Here is a 21,033-nt window from a genome sequence, read left to right on the forward strand (position 1 = left end):
CCAATTTGCGTTTTCTCTTACAGAGAACAACATAAGTGTGCAACACGGCTTGCGAACTACCAATACACTAAAACAGGAAGCATTTAAAAATCTGGCAAGCAAAACACTAGTCAGAAATAAACTTTCCTCCCTTGGTTTTCAATGAATAGTGTTGTTGATTTGAACTTTTCTTTTGATGTGGTGGTGTTGATTTGCTAACCTTTGAAAATCGTAGAAATAACACAAATTGACAAATCCGACGTATTTGTGTGAGAGTGAACAAATGAACAAACTATAAAAAGAGAAGGCGTCTTTCTATTGTCTCTGTTATAACACGTAGTTAGAAGATACTTAGTTTTATTGAAAATCATGAACTGACTTCACACGGAAGGTATTTAAGAAAACTAACTTTATCTTTCTGAAGCCTGATTTAATCGCGTAAAATAAATAATAATTGATTGGTGTTAAATTTGCTGTGCTGATCATGAATTACCATTGCTTTCCTAAACAACTTAGAACATCTACAAGTTTGGTTGCAATCTACAAATTACATATTTCCACTTTATTTTAAAATTGTTTTTTTTTTTGTACTTGAATTTGTTTAAATTTCTACAATGGTTTTTTGCTTCAAATTGTGTATACGTATAATATATTATTCATTAAACTCCTCCTATATAATTAATCATCTTACACTTGTTAAATGTTCTCCACAGCACAGGTTAACTCCTAACAATAAAAACTTGTTTAGTTGAAAATATTTATTTATTATAACTAATATATTATTACGAAAGCAGTGTCTGTACAAGAGTTTCGTTCTGATAAGAATAGAAATTGCGAGTAACTTCCTCTCTGGAACAAAGTTAATAGAGTTTTAAAAAAAAGTTTCTATTTCCTCCTGTGTTCTGAATCAAACAGCTAACCACTCTGTAACAAAAAGCGTCCTATCGAAGAAGTCAAACAGCTAACCGCTCTGCAATAAAACTCGACTTATCGACGCAAACAGCTAACCACTCTGCAACAAAAGTCGTTCTGTCGAGGAAGTCAAACAGCTAACCACTCTGCAACAAAAATCGACCTATCTAAGAATTCAAACAGCTAACCACTCTGCAACAAAAGTCGTTCTGTCGAGGAAGTCAAACAGCTAACCACTTTGCAACAAAAATCGACCTATCTAAGAAGTCAAACAGCTAACCACTCTGCAACAAAAGTCGTTCTGTCGAGGAAGTCAAACAGCTAACCACTCTGCAACAAAAGTCGTTCTGTCGAGGAAGTCAAACAGCTAACCACTCTGCAACAAAAATCGACCTATCTAAGAATTCAAACAGCTAACCACTCTGCAACAAAAGTCGTTCTGTCGAGGAAGTCAAACAGCTAACCACTTTGCAACAAAAATCGACCTATCTAAGAAGTCAAACAGCTAACCACTCTGCAACAAAAGTCGTTCTGTCGAGGAAGTCAAACAGCTAACCACTCTGCAACAAAAATCGACCTATCTAAGAAGTCAAACAGCTAACCGCTCTGCAAAAAAACTCCTCGTATCGAGAAATTCAAACAGCTCACTACTCTGCAAAAAAAGTTGTCATATCGAGGAAGTCAAAGAGCTAACCGCTCTGCAACAAAAGTTGTCCTATCAAGGAAGTCAAAGAGCTAACCGCTATGCAACAAAAGTTGTCATATCGAGGAAGTCAAAGAGCTAACCGCTCTGCAACAAAATTTGTCCTATCGAGGAAGTCAAAGAGCTAACCGTTCTGCAACTAAAGTCGTCCTTTCGAAGAAGTCACAACAGAGAGTTCCATAACTAACATCTACCAACTGAACCCATTCAGTTTCCTTCACACACCACCCCACTCCAAAAAGTTGACGATTTCTACTAGAAGATAAAAAAATCGTATATTCCTTCCAATCGAATGAATACGAGAAGGAATTTAATTGAAAATAAATTGTAGGGAAATATATGTATTATTCTGTTGGAATTAATTGTCAATTGGCGTTGGTTTCCGGAAAAGCCAGGAATGTTGTTGCTTATCTTTAATCTGTTAATTTATTTCTCGTAAGCCACGTGGAAAAATTCGATGAATAGAGTAGGTGCACATATGGTTTACGTACTGACTAGTTAATAAGTCGCATATTATAATGCAAATTTAGTTCATCCACGCAATCCATGATGAACTCAGCCTATCCTATTTCCTACGTAATAATAAGTACAGTATAGTTCTCCGTATCCACGGCAACCACAAAATGTTAAATGGTTCTGACTTACAAGTTGAAGTGAGAGATAGTCAATTGGTGTTTTTTTCAACACAAGCATTCGAACGAAATTTCTTATTCAATGTAACAGATATATTAGGTTTTTATTATACATAAGTATATCATTTCATATAAAGGCATCTTCGGTCTTGTACTTATAATGATAAGATATATAAAAAGTAAAAACGCTTGTAATGTGTCGAAAAGATAATTGATAGATAAAATTATAAAGCTAACATGTTTTTATATTCCTACTAGCCATGGTTTGCTTAGGAAACTTATGGTTCACACGTTTCTTCTTAATTATAATTAATTATATTTATATAGATAAACAGGTAATTTCCAAATTAAAAAATAGATTTTTTCGTTTCAAGGATGTTGTGTTCATTTTACACGAGGAAACGATTAACTTAGGATGCAGGTGTGAAGTTAACTAAAGATTTATTGATTTCGTCTCATTTTCAAGGGCCCTCGTGCTTTGTGTTTACCTTCACGTAGATTCCGTGTTGGTGAGATAATTAATTAGAATAATTGCCAAAGTTGCCTCTAAAATCATTCAAAATTGACTTATTTAATTGACTTAATATCATAGTTTAAATGCCCGCGAAACCGTTTCTCTTAAATCGTCCCAAAGACTGCGATTTTATAAAAGAAATTAGCCACCTTCAACATAATGAATCAAGTTCATCATCCATTTTAGTCATGATTTGTGGGAAGTGTTAAGTTACGTTTCTTTGAAGTATGTGACGTAGAGTTTTATAAGGTGATTATTCCTTATGGATTTCACCCAATGAAGATGTCCTCTGTCAAATAGTCTGTCTTTAGTGGGTGAATTAAGTCTTAATTATGGATGAGAAAAAATCTTTGTCCAAAGAAGCGAAAGCTCTCAAACGGGAGCTCTGGAGATGTTAATAAATTGCCAGTGTGTGGCCTCTGTGTTTCCTCCCTCCTACAACATGGGACTCTTCAAGACCCATGTTCACTCCTTCCTCTCCACAAAAAGACCCTCCCAACAGCATCCCCAAAGATGACATAGGCCCTGAGGGAAATTATTTTCTTCAGGGCCTCCTGTGTGGAGTTAATATAAAAAAAGGCCGCTCTTGTTAAAAATCATCTCAAAATAATATCAGTACCTATCTCTGGTGTAAGGTCACTAATCAGATTTAAAACGTTGCTTGAAATGGCTTTAACCGAGTTTGGGGACCAGATTTGAATAGCCAGGTACTCAATACACACACACAGAATTTTAGATAAAGAGTGATATAATTTTGAAATATATATATATTCATTTTGTTGGTAGGTTCGCAACGCAGAACCACTACACACGACAAGATAACGTTAAAATTTGAATAAATTAATGTAATTTTTTTTTAATACAAAGTACGCAGTGCTCCAAAGAGCAATTATAAGATGATGTAGGTAAAACATTTATTATTTCGCATTCTAAGAAAATGGAAGCCACAACCTCCATTCCCAAGTCATTGGGTAGGCAACCCAGCGATATATCGCTAGACCACAACAAAGTCCGCCAATAATTATTGAATAACTGCAAATATTTTGCAGTATTGCATTCCATACACGATACAGATACAACATTAATAAAATAAAATTAATTCGTGAGTAGATAATTGGATTCGCGACGACAGGAACTCAGTGTGTATAGTTATGCCAACCATAGCACTGTTTCTCCTTGAAATGCGCACAACTTAAATAAGTTGTGTTAATTAATAATTTTATTTTATCTAGTTCTTTCTCATATTGGCGGTTGGCTATGATCAAAGATATTAGAAGAACGAGATGTGCTATGAGCAGTTCATACTGTGTGGAATTGTTTTGCCCATTGTCGCCGGTTTTGTTCACCAATACTACTGCACACCTTCGCTTACGCTAAGGTATCCGCACTAATACATAGAACAGGTTTCTGTGCGTACACGTCCCGATAGCATTCAAAGTACCCTAATTAGGTAGTACTCCGCCTACGGTCCGGCGGCCAACATAGCATATCTCGTTCTTCTAATATATTTGGCTATGATCGATACTTCAGGTAGCAGACCGGAACAAATCAACGGAACTGCAACCGTAACAGTCATATCAGTTTCGAAGCCTAGTGGTGCTTCATTCTCCTCTACTACCTTTTGAGTTTAGTAAACTTTTAAAATGAAAACTAATTTATTTAAACTTTTACAATCCGGTTTCGCTTGGCTTTAGTTTAATCAGGGTCATTTTAAACTAAGTTTTAACCCTGATGAAGCTCAAGCCAAGCGAAACCGGTTCGTAAAAAAATAAAAAATAAACTAAGTTTAAAATGTCTAAAATAAGATAAAATAATTTGAAATCCCAAGCCGAGCAAAACCGGTTGGTAATTTAAAAAAAAGTTTTATTTAATTGGTAGTAGGAGAATTTCAAATATTGTCAGGTTATTCGTCACCCCGGAAGAATAACCTGACAATATTTGAATAAATAATTTTTGAATAAATTTGCATATTTGAATGTAAAAAATATTAAATAAAAATTATTAAATTGTCAAAGAATTTATAGATAAAAATGCAAAAATAAATCAGTCATTTTAAATATATGTAGTAATACGAAAGATTTTTTAAATATTTATATAGATAGATCAGTAGGATTTATAGGTCCAATTAGAAGTTCTACCTAGCCGAACCCTCTGATATGAAAATATCTGGAGTCGGTGAATTATTTTGCCATTTGATCTCTGGTGATTTGACGTATTGTTCTTGTATTATTTTGTATTTATTATCCTTATATAATGCACTCGCATAATGTGAATTGACTAGATGATCATTTGTGGAAAAGTGTGTGGAAGGGTTTAGTTTTTCCTGTGGGGAAGATTTAACCCGGAAATAAAGTCAGAATATATCAAAATTTGGAAACTAAACCTGAAATTAAAAAGTAAGATCGAAGCATTTGTTATATAATTATACATTTTGTATACCCTCGTATTTTACTGGACGTTTTACACTTTTTCCATACCGATCCCTATTTGGAAACTACATTTGAACCCATGTGAAAAAAGTGATAAAAAGTAATGAAAATCCTCGTGATGTTATTTTATATTAATTAAAACAAAAGGATGCTTCAGTCAAAAGCTGTTTATTATAGAGTTAGACAATTTGAAGGGAAATAATGCATCAGAAAACAAAAGAACGCTGATCATCTACTAAGTTGACAAATAAAATGGTTGCTATGGTAAATTAAAGTGACATCTGTTGACAATATTATATATACCTTTAATATTGCACCTTGGACTTAACTATGGAGCACACGAAAGCATCTGTCATTGGCTTTGCGATTAACGACAATGGATCGTCAAAAATATACACGAGATTCGAAATACTGAACAGAAATCCTCGTTAACAATCAGTAATATACACATAATGTAGCATTTTTTTATCAATATTTAACAACAAACAACATTTCCAAATAATGTAGTGATGTAAAATAATGGCAGACGACATACAATGTCAATTAATGCCTGCCATCTTAAAATAGAACTCATCGAAACTGGACGAAAAAAGGATCGTGTGAAACGTCCGTCAGGGTAGATCTTGGTTGAAGCCTGCAGAGTGAACTTACCCTGATATTAGCCAAACTCTAATAGGTAAAGCGCCAAAAAGGGAAAGAATCGTATGTTTTTGTTTCATCCCGATGTCATGTGTAACTTTTTATTTTATTCTAGGTAACCTACCCGTTGCTTTATTCCGTGAATGTTACCTACAAAATTGAAAAAGATAACACTGTTGCCACGCAAGACATAAGGCCGTATTATGAACATTGAGGATTACAAGAGTGGATTGGTTTTTGTAAATATACATGAAAACAACATTCATCGGCAAAACGTCGAGTTCCGCGAGCTGAAGGTTGCGTTTAATTTATCTACAGATATTCAGCCAATATGAAGTTAATAGCATGTTGTTAGTCACTGTATTCTCAGAGACCTGTATTTAGTTGCAGTAACAAGAAGCAATCTCATTCCAACTGAAAATATTAACGGCTTAAAAACTTTATTGGTTTTAATCAACAAATTAATCAGACCAGTTATCATAAAATTACATAAAGGTATGGCTTCCGATGACAATAATTTGGCTATAGCATCGTGATTTCGTACAAGTGATGTAATATATATATACATTTTTGGTACAATATTTTTAATGCTTCCAATTTAAAAGATTTATTGCAATATGGCAACTTTAAAAAATGTATTTTAACATATTTTTGTAAATTTTTCACTTTTATTAGGTATATGTTAACAGGTAGATTGATTTTCAACAGGTTTACTGCACTTTAAAGATTTAAAGTTATTTAACAGAATAATTTTCAACAGCTTTACTGTACTCAGATTTACTTATATCAAAAAATTTGTTGATTTTTTACATATTCAAGTAATTTTTTAAATTTACGATAATTTACCAGACTTGTTATAGTTTAACAAATTTATGAGCTGTAACTTAACAGATTTACTAAGTTTCACAGATTTAATGTAATTTAACAGATCTTCTGAAATTTAACATTATTTAAAAAATTTTATGGACTTGTTTAAATATATCGTATTTATTGAAACGAGATTAACTTATGTAATGTTACAGATTTTAGTTATTCAATAAATGTTTTTAAATAAAGTATTTCTTCCTACTACTTTAAAGATCAATCTGTAACAGCATAAACCTAATATAAGACACTATCGTCTTAAATCTTCTCTGAAATTTAACATATGAGTTCTTCTATGTTCTATACCGTATAACTGTAAATCATAATCATTGACCTTGTCAGAATTTTCCTACGGTATTGTTTTTCACAGTCGAAGCCGATTAAATGGCTACAAAGCAGGTGCATATTAATACAATAATATGGTTAGATTTTGTTATTTTTCAATAGATTTTTTATAGAGCGTTGTACTTGTAGTTATTGCGTACTCTACCTACATAATGTGTTAACTGGACATGGCCTTAGAAGGAAGGTAGTGTCGAACCAAAGATTTTTGGCATCACCGCGTCACGTTTTAGAAAGTCAATGAACACGTCACTCGACCGAGGCATATGGGCGTACTGCTGTTAGCTCCGTTGTAACTTCTCCCACCCTATCATAAACAACGAATGTAATAGAAGGAGATGTTACAACTGAGCTCTCGATGGCAGGAATATACTAGCTCCTGCCGGCACTTGCTTGAGGAATAGTAGACACCTGATAACTCAGTTGTAACCGTCAGGACTATGAAGAACTTCCCGGCATTTAAGGATCTCAAGCCACAGTATTTACAAATATATGCTTAGACTAATTAGAGCGTACAGCGCTATTACATATATTTGATTCTGTTTTTATGAACATTGGTGAAAACATATAGAAGGAGATTGCGATCAATGGACCAGCGCAATGAATGGACCTCTTCATTACTTCAGAAACTAGCCTTTTTTGAAATCCAAGGTCATGACGATATTAATGTCTAACATTTTCTTAATGCACAAGTCAAAAAAGGACAAAATCAATATTTTTCAATTACTGGTAAGACCTCGCGAAGTTATAATTATATCAAAAAAGTTTTAAATAAAAAGGAACAAAAAAATTGAATTTATTTTTATGATGTCTTCAAATCGATGCCTAAAAAACATAAAGAAATAAAATGAATGTTTATTTAGTTTCATTGTTGAAATTTATAGTTTTCAGTTGTTGAGGTTCATTGGATTTTTTTATTTAGTTTATTTGTTTTCATGTGACTATGCCAAAAGAGGCAACCATCTTAGTATAAAGGTACATTTTTAAATTAGATAACAGATGATTAAAATAAGAAATATTTTATTCTAATTTTAATTGCATTTTTAATGTTTATTAATCCTGTTTTTTATCTTGATATGAACTAAAATTATAATTTCTAAAAGGACCTATGATTGAACTCTGATTGCAAAATGCTTTGGTCCGATCATAGCAACCCAGTGGTCTAACCTAAAATTTTCTGTTTTTAACGGTTTTTTCGTGTAAATTATAATTTCTAAAATTCTGTCAATTATACTTTAATTATACGAATAAACGGTGGTTTTAATGAATTAGTTACATTTATTCTGTGCACTAAGACTAATGAGCTATAAATACGTGTTCAAATAGTTCAAATAGGTAATCCAATCATCGAAACCTTCCACTAACAGTTGTACACGGTGACCGAAAACTCGTAGTAAAAGCTGGAAATTGTTGAATAGAAAACACTGTCACAGAAAAACCAAACTTATATTTTGATATTTCGATTTTTTTTGCATTGCAACAATTTTTTTGGCAGCTAACTAAATCTTTTTGAAGGGGGGTTTAAAGCTTCGATGCTTAAAACATCGCTCATCGTTCATCGCTTAACACACCTCACATTAACCCCCTAGCAACCCTTTTTTTAATATGACCCTAAAAAATTCCAATTTCGGACTCCATTTACTCGAAAATGAGAACAAACACCTAAACAATGAATCCCCTGTGAACAGATAAACATTATTTTAATTTCCGTATATTTTTCCATGAGGGCGTATAATAAAATTTAAGGCATGTCATTACGTTTTTAGATTCTTGATGAGTCAACGTGGTATAATTTTACCACTTGCAGTCGGTGAATCCCTAAAACACATCAACCATTTCCATGTAATTTTCCCGTATTACGTTTCTACTTCAATTTTTACTAGGGTTTATAAAATATTGGACATTGGCTTAAGCATTGTACGTAATGTGTATGAAAAAGCCATGTATTGACAGCTGACAATGATATTAATGATTGTAATATCTAATGGAGCGCTGGAGATCCCGTATAAGGGCATACTATACAGTTATAAACTAGACACGGTCGTTGAACCCCTAACTGCTTCTGATATATATTATATACTGGTAATTTTACTACGTATCGAACCGTATTTTATGAAGATTTATTGAATATATTAATATTATGACAACTGATAGGTTTTGATTGTGTGCCACATATATGTTTAATCTTGACAGGTGAAAATTTGATTAATGGTTATGCTATTTCCATGAGGGTATACTATATGGGTTTTTTGAATTTAGCAAGATGTTTTTAATTCACTGTAATCCCAATGGTAGATAAAATTTGAACAAGATACTTAATTATTGCTACTAGAATTGGAAACGGTGAACCCCAGAATTTAGCAGGGCAATTGCATCACTTTCGTAGAAATAATCTTGTATTTTTGTTTATTTTAGATGGGTTATTCTATGAGTAACGTTAAAAAAGTCGTTCTTCTTATTTTGTTTTTTATTTTATTTTTTTATTTTTATTTAATAATTAAACAGTTTACAATGTATACAAATATTTACTAAAAATAATGATATATAAAAATTAGTTTTCACAATTTTTTTAAATTTTTTTTTGATGTTACTCTTTTATGGAAGCAGATGCTTGTGTTTAAAAGAGATGCTGAGTATCGAGATGAACATTATTTATGTAAGTATTCTTATTTATAATTTAAGGAGTTAAAAACATTAAAAATATAAATGTATATCAACAATGTACAATTTAACGATTTATAACGTTACATTATTTAATTGACGAATTTTGATTTTTTTACATTGAAATGTTCTTTGATCGCTTTGAGTAGTTTGTTTTGTTTAAGACATTAGTTTTTTGACTGCCTGTAATGTTTTTTTTTTAAATTTGCAATGTATACTGCAAAAGCATTGAAATGTACTCAATGAGAATAAAAAACTTAATTTATTGAATGAAGAATAAAAAAACGATTCATTGTTTTATTAGGGAACATTAGTTTGTAAACCATAAATAAAATTTATTAACAAAAATGAAAGCATGAGTTTAATAAAAATACAGAGAGTAATTAGGAGGCAATAGCTTAATCGCAAGACAAGCCAATCCCGATAAGACACAGGTTTGAGTCCCAGTTGAGAACGTTTTAAAATTCAGTCCCTTGTTTGTTTCATACTTTTACTGAGAACTGATGATATTAGCTTATTCAATAATTTAAAAAAAAGATTATTTATTTTATTTTTATTTTATTTATTTATTTATTGTTTGTTTTTAAATATTACATAATACAATTAATGAACTTAAAATGTCCAACTAGGCGATTGCCCGTTTTAGGACATTCCAATATGATAATGTTTTTACATGTAAATTATAGTAAATTATAGTGTTGACTATTCTGTTGTTAAAATAATACATATGTATATTCATATTCTAGAATACTTTCAGTTATATCACGACATATTTTACTATTGTTTAGCTGACATAATAAACTAAAGAAATATTAATAGATAAAAACAAGAAAATGAATTTGAAAATGAAACTGAATTGAAGAAATTCTGTTGGTAAAGTAATACAAATGTATATTCATAATCTAGTATACTTTCAGTTATACCACGACTTTTTTTTTTACTATTGTTTAGCTGATATAATAAACTAAAGAAATATTAATAGATAAAACAAGGAAATGAAAAATAAAAAAAAATAAAAAAAAATGAAAGTAAAGAAGGAACTTTTCCTTTATATTATGAGTTGATTTTTCACAAAATAACGCTAGACAAGTTATCCAATTAGTATTATTCTCAGCTTGCTATCAGAAATAGGTACAATTTATTTTGAATAGACTATGCTTCCTCGTATTTATTGTTTACCTAATTTAGATAAATTAAAAACAGATTCTGACAAATTTCATACGATATATTCCTATAAGCAAATGACCTCTGAAATTATGTTGGTTCCGTATTTGGGTACCTTTTACCAAAAAAGAAATATTCCTAACGTCCTATCAGCATACAATTATTAAATATATTAAATTATTATAAGCAATAATTAGTCTTATATTAATTAGTATTATAAATAATAATTAATATTAGACAAGTTCAAGTATCTTCACCAAAAAATGTAGACAATTTGTCTCGACGCCATCTAGTGAGAGAGTTAGCACTTACAATGCTTTTCTCATATAAAATAAATTTGGTTGTTTTCAGGTGAAAAAATGTAATAAGCAGTAATTGTTGAATGAAACACTAGTATATATTGAATTATTTCGCGGATAAGAGATAAGCCGCCATAGTTCAGTGGTCAGAGCTGTCGACCGGAAATCGAACGGACACGGGTTCAAGTCCCGTTGGCGTCATGTATCTTTTATCAGGAGATTTTTCAATGTGGATGAGTGTTTCAGGCTAATAATTATTGCTTATAAAAATAATTGTTATCCTTTGTGCCATGCATAAAAAATCTTGTCTTAAACATTAGTTTACCAAAAAATAATAACAATTAGTCGCCTGAAATATCAATACAAATTGGAAATATCTCCCGAGTAAAAATAAATGCCGCTGACGGGAATCGAACCCGCATTTTTTGATGTCCAATCGGGTGCTATAGACCACTTAGCTTCGTCGTCTTATTTCCAACACGCCAAATAATTCAATATGTACTAGTACTTCAATCAACAATTACTGCTTATTACATTTTTCACCTGTAAACAACCAACTTTATATTTGTAGGAAAAACGTTGTTAGTGCTAAATTTCCCACTAGATGGCGTCGAGACATACTATATCTACATTTGTAGGTGAAATATTTTGACTTTAAATATATGCTGGTAAAATATTTGATATTTCAATTTCTTTAATTAAGTAGTTCCTAATAAAACAGTGATATTGTAACTAGTAATAATTTTTTTATCGAAGTAAGCAAGTACTTGCCACTAACACATAAATATAATAGCCCTGATTAGGCTCGAGATAAGCAAAACCTATTTGGCCGTCATTTATTAATTAAATTAAAAGTGGTGCTTGTTTGTTCAAGTTTTTTTTTATTTAATATTAATTTTACTAGTGAAAAATTCTGATTTTCTCAAACAAACCGATGGTATTAATATTTTTTTACTGATACAATAATATTACGTATTTTCAAACATTAGATGATGTTGTTGAACTCACTAATTATACGAAAAAATAATATGAAATAAAATAAAATTATACTGAGATGAAAAAAAATTAAATACACTAGTAAAGTCAGTAAAAAAAAATAAAAATCGGCAAATATTGTAACGTAGGGTAGTATATAATGAAATGTGGATTTTAGCTCATAAATTGTTAAAATTCTTGTTGTGTTCAGAAATGTTTATACCTGCTTCAATAATATTGTGTACTAATAAATTAGATCGTACACTGCTTTAATGCAATCTCTTTGCATGGTATCAACATCGTTAGGTGAGTATGCAATTTAAAAAGTTGTGTAATTATCTAAATGAGATTAGAACATGTAAGATGATTGATTTGTACCACTCATAAATCAGTACAGAGCAATAGCGTGTTAACTCATTATTATGTTCATGATTCTTATTGACCAGGAAAAAACAAATAATATTACAATGAAATATGCATGTAAATGCATTATTTTTTATTTAATTATTTATTTACTAGATTTGCTTTTTTATTACACTGTCCTTTAGGCTATGGTTTCCTGTGTTGTGGAGGATATTTTTCAAGGGTAAATTAATTCAGTACGGTGGAAGATTTTCAAATGTTAAAACAAAAACAAATTTAAATGAGAAATACCAGTAGTAAATCCAGGTTTGATTGAGTATTTAGGTACATCAGATAAATACACTTAAACGGATTATAATATCGACTGTGTTTTGGTGTAGTTTCAAATAGAATAGTATTAAAAATACAACAAGTTTAACTAATTTTTGCCGGGTGAGGCTTTTTTAATTCTAAAAACTAAAATTACGAGTACAATTTTTTTAGGTTATTTTGAAAAACTTATGATGAAATCACTAAACCCTCAAATATCTCAAATTTATTAATAGAAAAACAATATTTTTGCAATTTGAAAAACTACTTTTTAATTAGTTTTACGAATTCGGCAAAAATGTTTTTACTGTCTCTTGTAAGGTTTCCGGTTTTTGGCTTGAAAGGTTTTACCAAACGGTCAATGGCTTTTAGGTAATGCAAAAAATGACTGTACTCGTAACTTCTTCAACTGTTTTTCTGAATATTTTTTGTTTAAGAAATTTAAACAAGCGTGGTTTACAATTTAATATTTCTATTCATTTTCAAAACCATCAAAACTCTCCAAAATCTTCACAATTAATTTCATCAAAAACCACGTAAAAAAACGTTTAGTTCCATATTCTCTTCTAACGATAGAATTTTTTCCATCAACTGATTTTATGTTCTAGCCTAATAAGAAACTACTTTGATATTTTATCTATCTATGTTTTTCTGCTTTGCTTTCAGTTTAAAATAAATATTAAATGTTATATATTAAATGCATGTCATAGCATAGCAACTAATTGATTTAACCACACGCCGCTGTTCATGAAAGAGTCATATTAGTGATGACTTCCTTAAGCAGATTAGATTAAAAGGTTATTAGTTCATTTAAGAATGTTTTAGTAATGCAAGAGATATTATTAGAAAGTAACAACTAATCTGTCATTTACATTGTTGGGCTCACAAGTTCCATGACATTTGTCATTATAACGAAAGCAGATAATATGAACTCCGTGTCAAAGAATGATACGAAAATATAATATACTTGGTATTAATTTGTTAATAAATAATAGCATATATGAGATACTACATGGATATTTTTTATTGCGTTATTTTTGAACCGTCTGAAAGCATTACAAAGCCCGAAAAATAACTTACAGCTAAAGTAAATTTGACATAAGTTTCACTAAATTATCCGAATTTAACATAAAGACTTATGTTATAATAAATTGAAACTTTTAGTAACATTTTGTAGATTTTGCAGATTGTCGTACTATGAAAGGGCTCACATATAATTATTATTATTTATGTTTTAATCCAGCAGGACTGGGAGGATAGTGCAATCCCAGTCTGCCATATTACATGAAATGCAGTAAAACAGGGAAACAAATAATGTGTCCCACAATTTTGGGATTATCTTTAGCTATTTATAAACAGTGAAGGAAAGCACGAAATGGATAAAGATGTTATAAAACTTAACAACGATACTAAAATAAAACGTTTTATATCCTGTAATTTTTTTTTCCATTAACGAGGAAGTTCTGGAAAGGTAAAAGGTATGAGGGTTGGGATTCCAAATTGGTCTAGAAATGACGAAAATATCCCTCCCACTGCGGCGTAAGACGATGGGTCGAGATACTAGTTGAAGAGGATAAAGGTTCTCCCCAAACCAACCTCTCCCGATCTGGTACGCCACGCACCTGGTAGGCAGGCACATCCTGTACACACCTCACCTGATGAACCCGGGCACCCCTGCTAAATTACCAAACGTAACAAATCAATTATTTTAATTAAATTGGATAATTACAGGATGCCATGTTTATGGAAATAATGTACCTAAACTATTATGAAGGAACCACAGGAAAATGCATTAAACATATATTGTTACAACAGAATCCATGCAATAGCGGTAAATGAAATGTATGTAGTAATTGGCTCACATACTATAATTTCGTAAAATGTATTTATGAATAAAATCTTTCAAGGAAATATTTAACACGAGCATGTTCTTGAAAACAGCTCGGTTGTTTAGAGCCGTCTGGAGTTCAAATTCCTTTTCAGTAATAACCCTTATCTGCGATAATAAATACTTGTTCAATATTTTATCACCATTTATTTTTCAATGTTTATATGACGTCCCTCACGTGTGAGCTAAAGCAATATTTCAAAATCAAACAGCCGCCGTTTTAAGTTCATTTTAAATACTTCTTGAAAATTTAATGTAACATACAAAAATACAAAAATAATAATGGATCCCAAAATACAAGCAAACAGACGAAACGGGATCTGTCATCATATTAACGGTTGTTATCGGCAAAATAAGGTTTGCAACCTAACAGAAAAGTAGACGCACGGAGTTGTTTGTTTCACAAAATAAAGAGATTTTTTTCTTCATGTTTTTGAGAAAGAACTCTGTTACTGAAAGGGTTAATAAGACATAAATATACAATTTATTTATGTGACACAATTTTTATGTGTTTTTTGTTAGTTTTTTGTTGCAATCGCTCACCTTGAGTATTCGATTTAATAATTATTTATGCTCAGCTAGTCAATATGCTAAAAGTTATGATATAACTAATGATATGTGTAGTTAATTGGTAAAGAAATCAAAATAATAATAGTAAGATATTCAAAAAAACAAAAGAATGTTTGATAGAGAATAAAAACATTACTTTCTGTTTATTCTTATCAAGAATTAAATATTCAGAAATTAAATACCTACAAAAATCTGACTTTACAACTTATTGATATTACAGCCAATTACTTGTTAAAGAGGCGATGGTAATGGAATATAAAAATGAAAGTCAATAAATTACCCAGAGAATGCCAAAGAATATGCATGAGCACCGAAAGTAAGAATTATTATTCCTATAGTCCAATTATTATCGCCACTATTTTCGTGAACGAAAATAATGTCCAAATTAATCGAATGTTCTGTTGCTAAGGTTTATATTTATAATACAGGGTTTTCCAACAAGAGGTGTTATTTTGATATTCAATCGTAAAAGATCAATGATTTCGTTGCTTGTGTGGCATATATGTGGCCGTTTTGTTGAAAGTAAACGTTGTCCAGATCAATACCATTCAATTCCGGCCATAAAATATCATTAATCATCTCTCACAGTAACTGTTGCTACAGCCTCATTTTCGAAAAAGTAAGGTCCAATGACTCCGCCGGACCATCAACTGCACCAAACACACGTCACACGTTGTGGATAGAGAGGCTTTTCAACAATAAATCTTGGGTTTTCCGAGCCCCAAATGCGACAATTTTCAATTTTGCTGTTGACGAAGCCACCGAGGTGGAAATGGGCCACATCACTCAAGATGATTTGCATTTGATTCACTTAAGTGAATTTTAATAATTTAAATGCGTTGTTGAAGCGTGTATCGTTCCATTTGTATTAATGGCGTAGTTTTTACTTGTCAAATGTCAAAAAATGACAGCTTCAAAAGTAACATCTACCGAAATAGCGTGCTATTTAAAATAACACCTCTTATTGGAAAACCCTGTATTATCTCTTACTAGTGAACCTCGCAATGCTTCGCTATTGCTAATATCTTTCTAGGGCGTCTCCAATTTCTTACACCATTCACTACTGTATACGACAATGTTTCCGTTAAAAAACTACATTACATCGTCGTTAATTCGACTCCGCATCTCATTACAGTGCAAACATATTGCGAAAATTAATCCTCGAGCGTCCCCGAATTCTTTTACCATTCCGATCACTCTCTAAACATTTCTGGCACTAAAACAAATAATTTTTGAAATTTTCAGCGATATCAGTCGACTACTTTTCGAGTTTTGCGAGCACAAACATAAGCAGGTTGATTTTTATATATTAAGAAAAAGATTATGGCACCCACATAACTCTGCATTTATTTAAAATTCAATCACCTAATTATGCAGTATGGTTTTGATATCAGTAATGAAGTAAGCCACTGTGTTCGTTGACCCCAATTACCTATAACATTCTCACGTTTTCCCCTGAAATATCTGCGTTTGATCGTTCTCTCAATCCACGGTGCGCAGATCCCGTGACAACAACGCTCGAAATATGAAAAACCGAACACTTTTTTCCCTTTCTATAAACCCGCTTATTATTAACTATGAAGAAAACAGAGTTCCAAGCTCGCAATAATAACATTTTGCTCGGTGCAACGCGCCAAAACTCTGGTTACGCGTGCCCAGCGCAGCGCTCAAGAGAAAACCACCATCGTAACAGGTTTCACTGCAGACCGTTTTCAAATACATATAATAATTTTACCTTTATATATCAGTTTAATCCGCTCTTATGTCGTTTAGTATAATGTGGAGGTGAGTTCATAAAACTCATCAGAAAATAGACTAGCGATTATCACACATTCTTATATTTTGCATCTCGAAATGCAAGGTGGAATTCCATTAATCGTATTTATCCGTCAGATACCGTAGATTTATGTTTTTGTCATTTGGATAATGTCACTTTGATTTACGTGTCAAGTTAGTCGATCACAAAGGAAAAGCAAATAGCTTACAATGGTTGCAAAATGTCTCCTTGCCAACACATATTGCCATCAAACTAGTTGATGGTGAGGTCAGTCAATGAACGATTTCTTCAGTTAGCGGCTTTACATGCAAATGCAAATAAAAAGTGGTTTGAGACGTTGTTTATGGCGGTACAAGTTTTGAGCTGACAATGCAAGAACGAGGTTTACCTAAAATTCTCGTAATACTTCCTGACTACTTTGCGAACTCGATTATAACATTGGTTGAATTTTCAGTTACGTATCTTTTCTGCCTTTCTAAATAAACTTATATTTACATTTCATGAAATAGTCACTGAAAGATAAACAAAAAACACAGTATTTCATATCGTAATCATTGGCCCAAACGTAATTATTTGCATACAAAGTTTTGTTTTTGTTCATTATGAAGAAAGTTGGTTTTGTTTTGGATATGAATAAATTTATTATCGAACATTATTTAGTGAAACTCGGTAATTTTGTAAACATCACAGAAATACATTGAGTGATCTAAGATGTTTAACCGCGAATGCATGTTTTATTATATAGCAGGATTATTTTGTGCTGAAAATGGTAAATGTGTAATGGGTAATTAGATGGTGGTTAATTTATCTTACCTTGATCTTGCGCATTCTGCAAATGATGCTGCATGTGATGGAGATGAGCATAGTAATGATGATGGTGCAATATGCACTCCAAATCCGTGCAATTCAACATGGTTGCACTCTGTCAATGATCCGCCAACAATCAAACAAACCAACAATCTCGCTAACAAGAGACACTCACTTTAAACTGCAATGGTTATATCCCGGTGGCACTGACGTCACCTCAGTGCGGTGAACTCGATCATTTTAGAAAACACACATGGTTTAAAAACTAATAATACCACAAATCATTTATTTGGTTTGATTTTGAACAATCACTCACGTAAAGGTCGAGACTATTAACAAACACTGGCGCACGTCACAGACAGGTAAATAAATATTCCGAGTTGAGTTAGGCTCTGCCGGTAGACTTGGGAAACGTCAAGTCCACGTGTGTTGTTGTTTTTCGGCCGGGAGGTGCACGTGGCGTTGGCGTTCTTGGCGCCTTTCCGTCTCAGACTGAGGGAGTTTAGTTCCACGATAAGGTATTGGCTTGATTCGGCTCCCAGCGAGTGTGTAGTGTGGCGAGCAGCAGCGAGTAGCGGAACAGGCTGGAGGCAATGCAGGTTGCTTGTTGCTTGGTGCTTGTTCCACTCGAGTGTTGTACCGTCTAGCACGCAAGTGCCTACGAGTTCTATGCAGCAGTTATAACGCAGTTAGGCAGGCGTTTCGTCAAAGGCGCCCATTGTTCGCTCGCAACTCTAACCGCCGGCTTACTATCAAAAATCGCTGCACTATCTGATGACGTCAAGGTCAACAGACACTGACTTTGAAAGTGATTTTGGTCCAACGATGATGATGATCGACTCTCCAAATTCCTCCGGAGCTTCACGCGTAAAGCCTAGGTACGGTTGTCGAATCTGAAACGAGAAAGAAGAATTTCACTCGCCGATACTAGTTATTCCACTCCATTTCTAATATGAATTATTTACAAGGTCTTTTTTCATTTCGTTTCTGATGTCAGATAAGAGTGTACAGCGATATGTAGCACAATGGTATCAAATCACAGATTTTTTCATTCGGGTAAGTTTTTTTAACAATGGTAATTGTGCAACGGAAATTTGCATACTTTATACTGCAATTCTCGACCTGCAAATGCAATGAAAACGGTCATCGGTAATCTTTCAGAGTAGCTTATTTACACGCTTATTTTTTTAAAATAAAACTTCGTTTCAACTTAATTACTACGAATGACAACTGAATTAAAGTTAATTTCTTTCATTTGATTTATTCAATAAACGTTTCAAAATTTATATTCTAAAAATTTAACGTGATAATGTCTTGACAGTAGAAACAGCTGTTACGCGTAATATTATACCTGACACAACTTCAAATAAGCAAATCAAATATCTATCATTACAGTTCTACGTACATATAAATATATATATTGTATTCTATAAAATATAAGGTAATTAATATGAATATATATATATATATTTTTTTTAAATTTTGTTTTAAGTGAAGAAGCAAGCATTGCTTACGACATATATTGGTGTTTAAAAGTAGTTAAAACTATTTTTTGTTACTAGGGCTCCGTAGTAAGCGTTCAAAAAGAGGTAGAAGATGGTTTGAAATGGAGATGTGTAAATACTAATGTTAGAGGGAGCGCGATAATATGAAAAACGATAATCATTAATCGAATATTGTGAAAATATTTAATGCAACACGACGATTAAAATAGAGTAAAAATCTTTCAACAAATGCCTAAGTTGCATTTAAAGATACACTGTGAATTTTTCATGCATATAACATGTTAAATAACTTAAATAATTTTTTTTTTTTTTTAATTTTCGGAGCATAATTTGCGATTTATTTCTATCGAGAGAATATCTAAATTACTGCTCTATAAACATTTAAATTGTATTTTCAAAAATAAAATATATATATTTGAGGAACTTAAAAACAAGTGTTCAGAAGAAATATGAAGAAATTCAGAATGTGGGTCTTACAATGGCTTACAATTTTTCAAAAACAGCAGACTTATGCCACAAAATAAGTTTGCTGTGTTTGATGAAGAAATAAATTATAGTTTTTTTTTTCCAGCTTCTCAATGAAAACGTATGTAAATGAAAAGCCACCATTTTATGTTAGTGTCCCAAAGTGATTTTGAATGCGTAGTTTTAAACTCAATTGAAGTTTCCTCGCATCGTTGTCCAAGGTTAGTTCGGAGTTATCGCCGAGTTGGTATCAGTTTGTCTAATAAAACATTGAGCCATGAAACCAAAGGTCGGCTCGTCTCACGCAACACTAACGACATCTAGCGCCATTGACCAACATTGAATAAAAATTTTCTTTTCCCAATCGATACTATTCAAGTTTTATTCCTCCGATCAGCATCCGATCGCTGACACCGCTGCAAAGGTCATTGAATAAATTATCACATTAAGTTGATTTTTTTTTATTATTTCGTCAGTCGGCAATTGATTTACTATGTCAATTAAAAATAAAATAAATTTGCTAACAGTAATTATATAACTCTCTTTCCCGGTGTATGTCCGTTCAAGAATCTATTACGAAAAATTACGTTAGAATAAAATCAGTATGCTTTTCGTAATACATGCTTTGAAGCTCTGCTACGAAAATGTTAACTACTTTCAAGGTTTGATGAATTATTATTTTATTGTAAATGTATTTTTATTGTTTTGTAATATATGATACATATACCTCCAAAATATACTAGACGGAATATTTTATTCTACAACAATAACTTCTCTACGAATTCTGTGTTAGAAAGAATACATAGGTTGGGCAATGAACTAAGTGATGTCGCTGACATATTTAATTTAAACTTCAATACATTTAAAGCCAAATTAGTCCACCACTTTTTAAATGTAAATAATGTATGAGAAATCATTATATTTTATTTCGATTTTCTATTGTTTGTTTTATACTGTTGCTAAAAATGAAATTTGTAATTTTATGTACTTAAAAGCCCAATAGGGCGTCAATAAATAAATAAATAAATGATTACTCACTCTTCTTTAATTAAAAAAAAAGGGTTGTCATGTTTCGGTTAACTCAATAATATACTGACTGTTTTACTCATAATGGATAATATCTACGGAGAGATAAGAATAGGTTAGTTGAAAATGTTAACGACACATAATCGTACTGCTTATACCAACCGTAATACCACAGTATTAGTTGCCGATAGATTTTTAAACTGCCTGTCC

General features: G+C 31.9%; 1 protein-coding gene across 2 annotated transcripts in view; it reads right to left on the reverse strand.

The window, feature by feature from the left end:
• LOC149423015 (uncharacterized) overlaps positions 1 to 21,033 on the reverse strand; it is a 380,033-nt gene that overhangs the window by 336,866 nt on the left and 22,134 nt on the right. For both annotated transcript variants that reach the window (XM_089632432.1, XM_089632431.1), the window contains exon 2: positions 17,834 to 18,720. In XM_089632432.1, coding sequence (XP_089488558.1) covers positions 17,834 to 17,933 — 100 coding nt within the window. In that variant the 5' untranslated portion in view covers positions 17,934 to 18,720. The remainder of the gene's footprint in view (positions 1 to 17,833; positions 18,721 to 21,033) is intronic.

Source organism: Hesperophylax consimilis, chromosome 6 (assembly GCF_061612785.1).
Source record: "Hesperophylax consimilis isolate HC1 chromosome 6, BYU_Hcon_1.0, whole genome shotgun sequence".
NCBI classification, from domain to species: Eukaryota; Metazoa; Arthropoda; class Insecta; order Trichoptera; family Limnephilidae; genus Hesperophylax; species Hesperophylax consimilis.